The sequence below is a fragment of the Erinaceus europaeus genome, chromosome 19 (assembly GCF_950295315.1).
Source record: "Erinaceus europaeus chromosome 19, mEriEur2.1, whole genome shotgun sequence".
Classification (NCBI taxonomy): Eukaryota; Metazoa; Chordata; class Mammalia; order Eulipotyphla; family Erinaceidae; genus Erinaceus; species Erinaceus europaeus.
In genome coordinates, this window is record NC_080180.1 from 34,663,311 (window position 1) to 34,675,895 (window position 12,585).

The window sequence follows — 12,585 nt, forward strand, 5'->3', positions numbered from 1 at the left end:
CACACACACACATACACACATATGTATGTATATATATATATACACACACACACACATACATCACATATGTTAAAAGGCATCCTTTTTAGTGTAAAATTCTTTGAGTCTTGGTAAATAAGACTATGACAAGATATAGAAAAGTTGTTTCACCATCAAATATTTCCCTGTGCTTCACTGAGCCAACTCTCTTCTCATCCGCAGGAGAATCTGGTCCTTGAGAAATCCTTAGCTTGGCCATAATGTCACATAAAGAAAAGCATCCTGTATATGTAGCCTTTAAGGTTTTATTTGTAGCATGGAGCAGAATATATCTGAGATTCAACCAAGGGGTTGTATGTATCAGGAATTCATTACTTTTAATATTATTATTATTATTATTAACCACAACATTGCTCAGCTCTGGCTTATGGTGCTGCAGGGGATTGAACCTGTACTTTAGAGCCTCAGGCATGAGACTTTCTTTGCATAACCATTATGCTATTTTCCCTACCCGCATTACTTTTTTATTATTGCATGGTATTCCACTGTGTACATAAAATAGTTTGTTTATACCTTTACCAGTTGAGGAAATTTAGTGTTTGGTGATGAATGAACGAGTGAACTTCCTCATTAGGCCTGTGCTTCCTTTTCTATAAATTATTATAAATAAGAGGAGGGAAGATGGCTAATATAGCCACTTAAGCATAGCTCACTGCTGAGACTTCCTTCTTGTGGGAGGAAATATGAATATTTGTTTAATAGATTAAAAAATCAGTATCTTATTATAGAAAATTTCTAATAAGAAGGAAAATATTGTCCTCACTAAAAACAACATGACTGTATGATTGCTCAACAATTTGTTTGGCTTTGTATGTTAACTCTCTTTTCAGCCACCAGGTGCCAGATGCCATCAGGATGCCGGCCAGGCTTCCCTAGACTGAAGACCCCACCAATGTGTCCTGGAGCTCAGCTTCCCCAGAGACCCACCCTACTAGGGAAAGAGAGAGGCAGACTGGGAGTATGGACCGACCAGTCAACGTCCATGTTCAGTGGGGAAACAATTACAGAAGCCAGACCTTTTACCTTCTGCAACCCACGACTCTGGGTCCATGCTCCCAGAGGGATAGAGAGTGGGAAAGCTATCAGGGGAGGGGGTGGGATATGGAGATTGGGTGGTGGGAATTGTGTGGAGTTGTACCCCTCCTCCCCTATGGTTTTGTTAATTTTTCCTTTCTTAAATAAAAAATAAATTAAAACAACAACAACAACAACATGACTGTTTTGATTTTTGTGAACTCCTGCAGTCTTGTCCTTGGGATATTTGCTCTCAAAGTACTTCTGGCGGGATACAAAATAAACAGCTGACTACATCAATCCACACACATGGGCCTGACCCATGGCAAACGACCAGTGGAGGGCGGTTCTGTTGTTCCCCTTCTTCGTTCCACCTGGGAAAATCATTTTACAAAAGCGCAGCCAGGACAGCAGAGGTGGCCGGGGTGTGGGGTGAAGAGGCGGTCTGTTCAGGAAGTGGTTTCCCTCACTGACCTCCCACAGTGAGAACACAGGTCTGCAGCTGCGAGTGCACTTGGACCCATCTGGAAAAGAGATGAACACCTTCCCTCCTCCAGACTCTACAGCTTAATAGCTCTGGAGGCTACCCTCGGGGCTCTTACCCGCAGGAAAGAAGGGAAGCCCTGTCCGTAGTATCCAACTGCAAAGTATTCGGGCTGTGGCCTCATAGCCTTAATGATGTTCTCATAGAATGAGGCTCTTTTTTGCTGGAAAACAAAAGAGAACATTTTATGGGGGAGGTTACAAGGATGCTGGAGAGAAAGAAACAAAAGGAAGGAAGGAAGGAACATGCAGAGAGAAAGACTATTTGCTTTGTCCCCATATAACACAGAGAGATGAAAACTCTTTGGAAAATATCTCCTGGCCAAAGAAATATATTCTTGGTGGCGGGGCGATAGCACATGGGTTAAGTGCACATAGTACAAAGCACAAGGACTGGTGCAAGGATCCTGGTTTGAGCCCCCGGCTCCTACCTGCAGGGGGATCGCTTCAGAAGTGGTGAGCAGGTCTGCAGGTGTCTCTCTTTCTCTCTTCCCTTCTATCTTCCTCATCTCTCTCAATTTCTCTCTGTCCTATCCACTAAGAAAAATGGAAAAAAAAAAAAAAAGTCCACCAGGATCAGAGGATACGTAGTGCTGTCACTGAGCCCCAGCAATAACCCTGATGGCAGAATATATATTCATTTCCTGATCAGAGTCTTTTGGAGCCAAAGTCCCAGAATGCACCTTGGAGAGTCTGAGAATTGCCAAAGTCGCACACAGAAAGTTGTGCATATGCGCCTTTTCTATGGGGAAAGGCAGTGCAGAGGTTTCACCTCTGTTGTGAAATGTGTTTGGGCCCTTTACAAGTTAGGAAATACTTTTTGAGAGGTGTTGAGAGAGTGGCTCCATTGAACCAGCGACTTATGAGAAAAGAAAACAAAGAACTTCTATTAAGGACAGATAGGGTTAAAGACCCTGATTCAGTTACAAGTGCCCAGAAGGTGGTAGCAATGTTCTGTTTCTCAACAAGATGATGCTGGTCTGATCTTTAATTCTTCATATGGGCAGAGGCTTCCAAGCTGGGGTTCAGAGTCAGAGCACCCCTACCACCCCATCCCTTTTCTCTAAACTTTTTTTTTAATTCCTTCAGATTTTGCTCCCCCCCTTTTAAAAATATTTTTAATTTTATTTTGGATAGAGACAGAAGTTGAGAAGAGAGAGAGAGAGAGAGAGAGAGGTCTTCAACACTGCTTCATTACTTATAAACCTCCCCCCTGCAGATGGGGATTGGGAACTTGAACCCAGGTCCTTACACACTGTAATATGTGTGCCTAACCAGGTGCACCACCACTGGGCTCAGGAAACTTCTGTTACTAGCAATTTAACAGTGGTTTATAAAACTGCAAGTTTCCAGGAGGTATACTTTCACACGTGCGTGTGAAAGTCAGTACACACACGACCAAACTCACCCCTCTCAACCCCTCAGATAACCACCATAGTTCTTGCAAAGCTTAAGAGGCAGTTTGGTTACTTCTACTTTCTTCTGGAAAATAAGGGAGCTTAACTGGCTCCCTGAGCTTTGAGGAATGTCACTAAGGCCCTCCCAGACACTGAGGCAGGACTAACTAAATGGCTTCTTTCACAATAAGGCTTCCTTAGAGAAGTTGAGCATGTTGTATTTCTAACATCTTGGATCAATTCACATAAGAAAAGAATCTGATTCTGTGTGTGTGTATGTGTGTGTGCGTGTGTGTGTGTGTGTGATAGCAGGAGTAGGTATATTACACTGGTAAACTTTTTACCAGGTGACTGTAAAACCATCTTCTCAAATCAATTAATGGGACATGACAGTTACCAGACTTTTTGTGCCTCCTCTACTAAAAATTTCAAGTGTGATACTTTGACTACTGCTGAGCTTTTCAAAGTCTACCTTTGTTTTTCTTTCTTTTCTTATTTATCTATTTATTTTTGTACTGCCACCAGGTTTACTGCTAAATCTTGGTGCCTACATGGCAAATTCACCATTCCTGGTGACTGTTTTCCCTTTATTTTTGGTCTTGCTTCTTTTACTTGATAGGACAGAGAAATTGAGAGTGGAGGGAGGGAAGGAGAGGGGGAGAGGGAGGGGAAGGGGGAGACGGGGAGGGAGAAGGAGAGGAAGAAAGAGAGAGAGAGAGAGGGAGAGAGAGAGAGAGAAGCACTAGCTTCACCAGTTGTGAAACTTCCTCTGTATAGGTGGTGACCATCGATTTGAACCCAGGTCCTTGTGCATGGTAACGTGTGCAGTCAACTGGGTGTACCACCACCCTCCACCTGCTTTTCTTGACTGTTTTAAATAGCAGAACTGTGCCTATGGCCAACGGCAATATATATATATATACACACACACACATATATATATATATATTCAGGGAAGAGCTACATCCCAGTGATACTGAGAAGGAAGGTTCAAGATGAGGCACACACATTTTACAACTGTCAAATGTACACAAGGAGGCTCTTTAGAAAAAAAAAAAAGTAATACAGTAGTAGGGTCATGGGCCCCTTGGAATATACCTACAATAGACCTATTAGCTTTTTCCAAAACGGAGACCCCAAATCTTCATCTGCAATATTCCAGCCCTTAGGTTCATGACTAGTTAACATTTTGTTCTGTCTTATACCTTAACTCTTTTTCAGCTACCAGGTTCCAGACGCTATCATGATACCAACCTGACTTCTCTGGGTAGATGACCACATCAAGGTGACCTGGAGCCCCACCTCCCCAGGTCCTTGCCCCACTAGGGAAAGAGAGAGACAGGCTGGGAGTATGAATCGACCTGTCAATGATATGTTCAGCAGGGAAGCAATTACAGAAGCCAGACTTTCCAGCTTCTGCATCCCATGATGATTCTGGACCCATACTCCCAGAGACAGTATGAGTAAGAAAGTATCGAGGGAGGGGATTGAATATGGAGTTCTAGTGGTAGGAATTATATAGAATTGTACTCCTCTTATCCTATGAGCACTTTGTTTATCTGGCAGGACCCTGAGAACATGGACCACCGGACAAATGAGTTGGATGATAGGAAGACAGCAGAAACAAACATCGGAAATATGAGAAGAGAGGATATAGGAAGGTCAGAGACATGAAGGGTCCAGGAGAAACAAGGAACAGAGGGCTGCGGGCTGGGATCTTGAGTCCGCTGTTCAGGGTAACCTGGAGAAATGCTAATGAAAGCTTAGGGACCACATCTTTGTTCACTCGTATTTCCCAGCAGGGTTTATGTTTTCATTGTCAACGGCAATGTTTATTCTGACTTTTAAAAACTTACAAAAACATTTCTGTGGACACTGATTTCAGCAACCCCATTGGCAACCTGACATCCTCTGACCCAGACTCACCAGGAGATTGCTCAGGCCTTCATAGTCAAATACTTGGCTTTCGTACATCTCGGCCAGCTCTTTGCTCATTTTGATCGCCTTCTCCCACATCTTTAGAGAAAGAAAAGCAGGATTACGAGTTACGAGCACAGAACAATCACCGACCCAGTGGCAAGTGCCATTTGAAGGCCGCTAGCAGGGAGCAAGGAGTCAGGTGGACTGGGTTTCTACAGACCTCACCTCCTCGATCACCTTACTCCCTATTCTTCTGATGTCATAAAGCTACTACAGAGCAGCTGATTTCTCAAGGGGCACCTTCAATAATTCTGTTCATAAGAACATAAAAAAACACCCTTTGTCTCTCTAACAAAGTGAAATTGAAAGGGCAAAGCACCTTAGTTCACTGAAAGAGAAGGGAGGGGGTCAGTTCTGAAGCCAAGGCCTGGGAGCCAAAGGGAGAGAAAGATGGTGTGGGTTATGCTTATGGTTTTGGGCCGAGTGTGTGTGCACACATTTGTAGTTAGGTTGTTTGAGGTGTGAAATCCCTTTAAGCACTTAAGACCCAGTAAGTTATAGCTTAATGTAAATATCTGGTATCAGAGGCCAATACCCTAGAATAAGCCTGTCAGTAATTTTGGCATTTTATAAAATGTCTCCTAGGTAAACATTTATACTTTATTTAAAAGGGCTGGGGAGATAGCATAATGGTTATACAAAGACTTTCCTATGAGCCTGAGGCTCCGAGATCCCAGATTCAATTCCCAGTACCATTATAAGCCAGAGCTGAGCAAGTGCCTTGGTTAAAAAACTGAACTTTTAGGCACTGGGCATGGTAGACCTGGCTGAGTGCACACCTGGGTTCAACCCCTTGTTCTCTACCTGCAGGTGGGAAGCTTCCTAAGTAATGAGGTATTGTTGCAGGAGTCCCTGCCCATCTTCTGCTTCCCTCTCAACTTCTCTGCCTCTATTCAGAACAAATATTTTTTTTAAAAGCCTTTTAGCTGGGCATACTATCTCCAATAGACTACAGACTCTATAACCTCCTGATTCAGTTCATGTTTGTATTTTACTTTGTTGGCCATCAAAACATCTGAGTTACTTATGACCTGTAGCCTAAGGTATAAAGGAGGGGCTGACTTGGGTTTGCGGTGTGAGGTAGGTATTAGTCAAAGATCTCTTGAGAATGCATACAAAATAATGCACACATTACACACACACACACACACACACACACACACACACACACACACACACACACACACCAGGCCCTAGCAAACACCTATCTGATAGTAAAATTACAGTTCTGGAGAGATGAGGTCTGCGTTGCCTGCTCTGTTCCCCACTGGGTTAAATGTTACCAAGATAACTGATCTTCATTTTTTTTTTTTTTTAATAAACCTGAATAGTTCTATTCCCTTTTTCACCCATTAAAACATATCAAAATTCAGGGAGCTATGAGGAAAAAAAAATAAAAGGGTAAGTCATGAGTTGTTCCTGTATAATAAAGAATCTGTTTGGTCTTTATTCTGGGTTCTGGGTGTGGGGGAAGATCAGAGATAGATATTCTTTATTTTTTTGCCTGTCTACCCTTCTACCCCTCTTCCCTCTCTTCCTCCATGCCTCCCTCTTTCTCATCCTTTTCTTCTCTTTCTTTTAATTGATAGGACAGACAGAAATTGAGAGAGGAGGGGAAGAGGGAGAAAGACACCTGGAGCACTACTTCACCACTCATGAAGCTTCTCCCCTGCAGGTGAGGGCCACTGCCTGACCCTGGAGATAGAGCTTCTAATTCTCTGGAGTTCCCAAGTGGAAGGACTGTTTCTGCTATTCCCATTGAACTTCTTCTACCAAACCTGGCTTTATGCTAATGAGATAACTCAATGTGGCCACTAAGCTGTCTCAGGATGAGGGAAGATCAAACAAAAACCACCGCCCATGTGGTTAGAGGCCTGGGGTCTTCAGTGACATACTGTCACCTAGACCTCCAGGGAGGATGTAGGGGGCTGGAGATCGTGTTCACTCATGAGGGGGGGAAGATTCACTCAGTGAGGCCTGTGTAAAGAAACTCCAACAAGAACTCTGCACCGAGGCTCAGATGAACTTCCTGTCTGGTGAACACAGCAAGATAATATCAGGTGACCTGCTCTGAATCTACAGATCTTGCTATGTGAGTTTCTTCATTTGGCCGGGCCTAATTCTACCCTTTTAAGTGAAACTGTAGTAAGAAAAAAAAAAAAAAAGCACATTACCAAGTTTTTTTCACTGTCACATACACAGCATATTATCAAACCCTGAGGGAGTCAGGGGACACCCTCCCACACTTACAGTCAACTGAATTGAAAATTGGGAGTTGCTAAGGGAGCCTGGAACTTGGGATTGGCATCTGACGTGACACCATCTTGCTAGAGATTGTATTTAGCCTGTGGAGTCTGCGCTAACTCCAAGGTCAGCAGCAGAACTACATCAGTGCTCAATTGCTTCTCTCTTTACCCTCAGACAAACACAAACCTCCCAATACTCACTTTGCCTTTGTCAAAATATGATATAATTTCTTGGTACAGCTTCTCTTTGAGCTCTTGCTGAGTATAAACATAGTAGCTATCCCTCTGAAGCAGATGGGGTGCACAGGGCTTGTCAGACCACTGAAAGGCAAACAGAAGGAACAAAAGAGATTAAAGTGAGAAACCAGTTAATCAAATTAATAAACCAGAGGACATCAATGTAACACAAAGGGCCATAGAAGCTCAGTCAAAAAAAAAAAAGTCACTCAAGTATTTGTATGTATCATTGATTTATCTTCGATTATTTAAGAGTAAAAATCATACTCTCTCTCTCTCTCTCTCTCATAAAGGCCACATAGCCAGCAGCTTGGGAAGTGGCACAGTGGATAAACACATCACACGTGACAAATCGATACTGCTGGCTCTCTTTGTCTCAAGCCCTCCCCTTCTTTCTCAAAAACACACACACACACACACACACACAAAAACACATATATATTTTAAAATCTCGATCACCAGTCTATACAAGCGCTATTGTACAGGAGGTATCATCAAAACAACGAGGTAAGAGAGAAAATAAAAGCAGAATGAAAATAGGAAGCAAGGTTACTGCAGGTGGTGAGCAGGGATGGGATTCTTCACAATCCCTTCACAAAGGGAGCCACAGCTCAGATACTAGCACAAATAATGGCAGCACTGGTGAGTAGTGGAGACAGGAATGTAGCATGTGCACCACTAATTTGTATGTATCACATACATATACAAAACCAAGCAGAAGGAGCAGAAGGAAAGACGCCATCAAGAAGAGGTAGGGATATATCAAGGAGGGGAGGGGAGTATCCTTCCAACATGTTAAGTTTGAGTTGCTGTCTAATCAAAAGACTGGTGTTGGCAAAATTAGACCCATTGTCAGAGCAAGAACTACTTGGTTGAGATCCAGGTTATATAGGAATACATTTATGCATTTGTATCCCTGGTACAATACAGTTTTATTTTCTTCCTTTATTGGGAGGTTAAAGGCTTACAGTACAGTTGTTGACATATGGGTATAATCTCTCATCTCCCTGTGACAGGTTCTACAAAACACTCTCACTCCCAGCTGAGATCCTTTTCCCTCACCATGTACCAGGGTCTGAAAGCCACTCCCTACCCCAGCTCCACCCTCTACATATTTTCCCAGAGTCCTTTGCTTTCGTACAGTACACTGAAATCAGTTCAGGTTTCACTTTGTGTTTTCCCCTTTCTGTCCTTGTTTAAGTTACACCTAAGAGTGAGATCATCTGGTATTTATTTATCCTTCTCATTTTTGTCTTTTCTCACTTAACATGATTTCCTTCAAGCTCCATTCAGAATGAGGTGAAGGAGATGACTTCCTTTTTAATAGCTGTGTAGTATTCCATTGCATCACAACCTGTTGTTAGGCAACTGGGTTGCTTCCAAGCTTGGGCTGTTAAAATTGTGCTGTTAGGAACATAGGTATACAGACATTTCTTCAGAGTATATTTGCTTCCTCTGGATAAATCCCCAGGAGAGGAAATACCAGGTCATAGGGTAGGTGCATTTTTAGCTTTCTGAGAAGTTTCCAGACTTTTCCACAGGGGGTGAACCAGTCTGCATTCCCACTAGCCGTGTAGAAGAGTTTCCTTTTCTCTAACATCCTCATCAAAATTTGTTATTACTGTCCTTTCTTTTTTTTAAATAAGTTTTTTATTGTTTATTTTCCCTTTTGTTGCCCATGTTGTTTTATTGTTGTAGTTGTTGATGTCGTCGTTGTTGGATAGGACAGAGAGAAATGGAGAGAGGAGGGGAAGACAAAGAGGGGGAAAAAAGAGAGACACCTGCAAACCTGCTTCACCGCTTGTGAAGCGACTCCCCTGCAGGTGGGGGAGCCTGGGGCTCGAACCAGGATCCTTACACTGGTCCTTGTGTTTTGTGCCACGTACAGTTAACCCATTGCACTACCTGCCCGACCCTCATTACTGTCCTTTCTAATGTGACAGTCTCACAGGCATAAAACAGTATCTCACTGTTGTCTTTGCTTGCATTTCTCCAATAATTGATGACTTTGAGTATTTTTCCCCCATGTCCGTTGGCCCTTTGAATCTCATCTTTGCTAAAGATTCTGTTCATGTCCTCTCCCCATGTATTCTTTCTGTCTTTTTTTTGTTGTTGTTGTTGTTAATAGGTTTATGGGACTTGGTGCCTGCTTGGCGAATCTACCATTCCTAATGTCTACATGTCTACTTCTTTCCTTTCTTCCCTTTGTTGCTACATATTTTATTTATTTACTGAAGACAGAGAGAAATTGATAGGGTTGGGGGAAATATAGACACCTGCAGCACTGCTTCATAGCTCAGGAAGTGTCCCCCTGCAGGTGGGGACTTGGGATTTGAGGCAGAATTTTTGCACATAATGTGTGCATACAACTGCTTAGCCTCTCTCTTCCTATTTTGTCTGTGCTTTTTTTGTTGTTGTTGTTGTTGTCGTCGGTTTGGTGAGCTTTTGATATATTTTGGCTATTGGTCCTTTGTCCAATGTGTGGCATGTAGAGGTCTCCTATTCTCTAAGGGGGTCTCTCAGCTTTACTGGTGGCTCCTTTTGCCTTGGGGAAGCTGTTAGTCCCACTGGCTTATTTTTGTTTTGGTTTCCTTTGCAGAGGTACTTGAGTCACTGAATATGCTTTTAAAGCTTAGATTGAAAAGAATTTGGCAAATGTTTTCCTCTAAATATTTGATGATCTCTGGTCTAACACCCAAATCTTCAGTCCACTTGGAATTTGCTTCAGTGCATGGTGAGAGGTAGTGGTCCGGTTTCATTTCATTCTTCTGCATGTTTCAACCCATTTTTTTCCAGTACCACTTGATGAAGAGACTCTCCTTTCTTCATTTAATATTTTGAACCTAGTCACCAATTAGGTGTCTGAAGGTGTGGGGACAGTACGGTTTTATTCAGAGGCTATGACCAGCAAAGCATCCTGTGGACAATACTTACTCATTTACAACACATTTCTTGGCACTTTTCTGAATATTTTCACATCTATTATTATTTTTAGATTTTTTTCTTTTCTTTATTTATTGGACAGGGAGAAATTGAAGGGAAAGAAGAATTTAGAGAGACAGAGAGACACTGGTAGCACTGCCTCAATGTGTGCTTCTTCAACTACTGTGGCCCTCTATGCTACATTCTACTGGCAAAGGATTTGCTAAAAAAAAAAAAAAAAAAAAAAAAAAAAAAAACTTAAAAAATTTTTAAAGACTATTTTTTTTTCCCCTGAGGAGGAGACTAGAGCTAGGGACTGAACTTGGAATCTTTTTTTTTTCTTTTCTTTTTTTTTTTTCTCCTCCAGGGTTATTGCTGGGCTCGGTGCCTGCACCATGAATCCACCGCTCCTGGAGGCCATTTTTTTCCTCCCTTTTTGTTGCCCTTGTTGTAGCTTCGTTGTGGTTATTATTATTGCCCTTGTTGACGCAATTCGTTGTTGGATAGGACAGAGAGAAATGGAGAGAGGGAGGGGAAGACAGAGAGGAGGAGAGAAAGATAGACACCTGCAGACCTGCTTCACCGCCTGTGAAACGACTCCCCTGCAGGTGGGGAGCCGGGGGCTTGAACCGGGATCCTTATGCCGGTCCCTGCGCTTTGCGCCACGTGCGCTTAACCCACTGCGCCACCGCCCGACCCCCTGAACTTGGAATCTTAAGCCTGCAAGTCCAGAGCTTTGCACTGAGCCACCATCTTCACTCCCTAGGATTTTTTTAAAGAAAAAAACAAATGATAGCTGACATTTCCCCAAACTTAATCTGAAAATTAGCTGTTCCTACAAATGTACTTGGATGAAAGAAGCTCCTTCCCAGAAATGTCTTTCTCATTAAAATCTTGAAATGCACGGACGGGACTTGGGTCTGAAAAGACTGTTGATATACAATATTTTGTCTGCCACCCTGTTGAAATGAGTGTCTCCAACCGACCTACTTACTTGCAAAAGCTCAGCGTGCAAGAGAAGTGTGTAAGCAGCTTCTGTGTAGTTCTCACAGTCCCGGTGCAAATCACGCAGCTTGTACAAATACCTGTAGAGGAGGGAGAGAAGGAGTGCAATTGTGTTTAGGCTGCCCTCTAGGTTCTTCTCCCTGACTCTGTGAGGTGAAGTGTTTCCTTTTCTCTTAAGCAAAGGATCCCTTGATCTTCTATTTCTGAATCTTTTGTCTTGCTTCCTGCCAGTGTGCCTTTCCCACTCCAGTCATTTGTCAAGAGAGTGATATTGAAATGTTTACTTTCTAAGAAGTTAATGAGAACTACAGAATCATTACCCAAGAAAATGCACACACGTTCTGTCTGAATGCATTTCACGTTCAGGTCTGCATGGAGCCCAGCTAACAGTTGTAGAAAGACGATACGTCTCCTGGCCTCTCCCCAGTGCAGCCTTGCCTGACGGCCTTGTTTAGTCTTCTGTTCCATGAGCTTCCCCACACGCCCTCTTGGACTTCACTGATTTGTGTATCTATGCAGAGATTTCACACTTGACTGGGGAAGGAAGGAGTCTACCACCTAAGTTTTGGTGTTTCTCAAAGTAGCAATGATGGTGAAATACGGTTAAGAAATAAATAACCAAGCCCTGACATGAATGGTAACAGCAGACGTGTCCTTGAGCTTACCTTATGTATATGTCCTCTCTCTTCTTTTCTTTATAGAAGTTCTAAAAAAAAAAAAAAAGAAGAAAGAGTCATAAAAGCAGTGTAAATCCAAAACCACTGATGAGTTCCCCATGGACCAACTACAACTTCTGCTTTTTCACAGTTTCCCTTTTCCAAAGAGCCAATGCTTTCTCTTTAGCAAAGAGCCCCACGAGTTTCAGAGAAGGAAGCATCATTTTTATAAAGATCATGTGAAGAACGGGAGGCAGGAGGGGGGGCAGACAACTCCAATTTTTGAGAAATGTGAAAAAAATGGTCTAAGGAAATAGTTCATACTCAAGCCATCTGTCAGGCAAGGAAGCTTATTGATTTATATTGAAAAAGATGCACTTTAATCTCAAGGTCTGTGATCCCAAACACCAATGTCTAGAGAAAGGCAAGACCAGAGTTGTATAACCATGAGGACTTTGTGGCATGTTTTTAAATATTTATTTATTGTCCTTTCTGTTGCCCTTGTTGTTTTTTATTGTTGTTGTTATTGATGTCGTTTGTTGCTGG

General features: G+C 42.6%; 1 protein-coding gene across 1 annotated transcript in view; it reads right to left on the minus strand.

The window, feature by feature from the left end:
- Positions 1 to 12,585, minus strand: part of DOCK5 (dedicator of cytokinesis 5) — a 262,201-nt gene that overhangs the window by 31,205 nt on the left and 218,411 nt on the right. Inside the window, exons 36-40 of the mRNA XM_060178855.1 lie at positions 12,049 to 12,089; positions 11,373 to 11,463; positions 7,421 to 7,540; positions 4,920 to 5,009; positions 1,656 to 1,760 (exon numbers count right to left, since the gene is read on the minus strand). Coding sequence (XP_060034838.1) covers positions 1,656 to 1,760; positions 4,920 to 5,009; positions 7,421 to 7,540; positions 11,373 to 11,463; positions 12,049 to 12,089 — 447 coding nt within the window. The remainder of the gene's footprint in view (positions 1 to 1,655; positions 1,761 to 4,919; positions 5,010 to 7,420; positions 7,541 to 11,372; positions 11,464 to 12,048; positions 12,090 to 12,585) is intronic.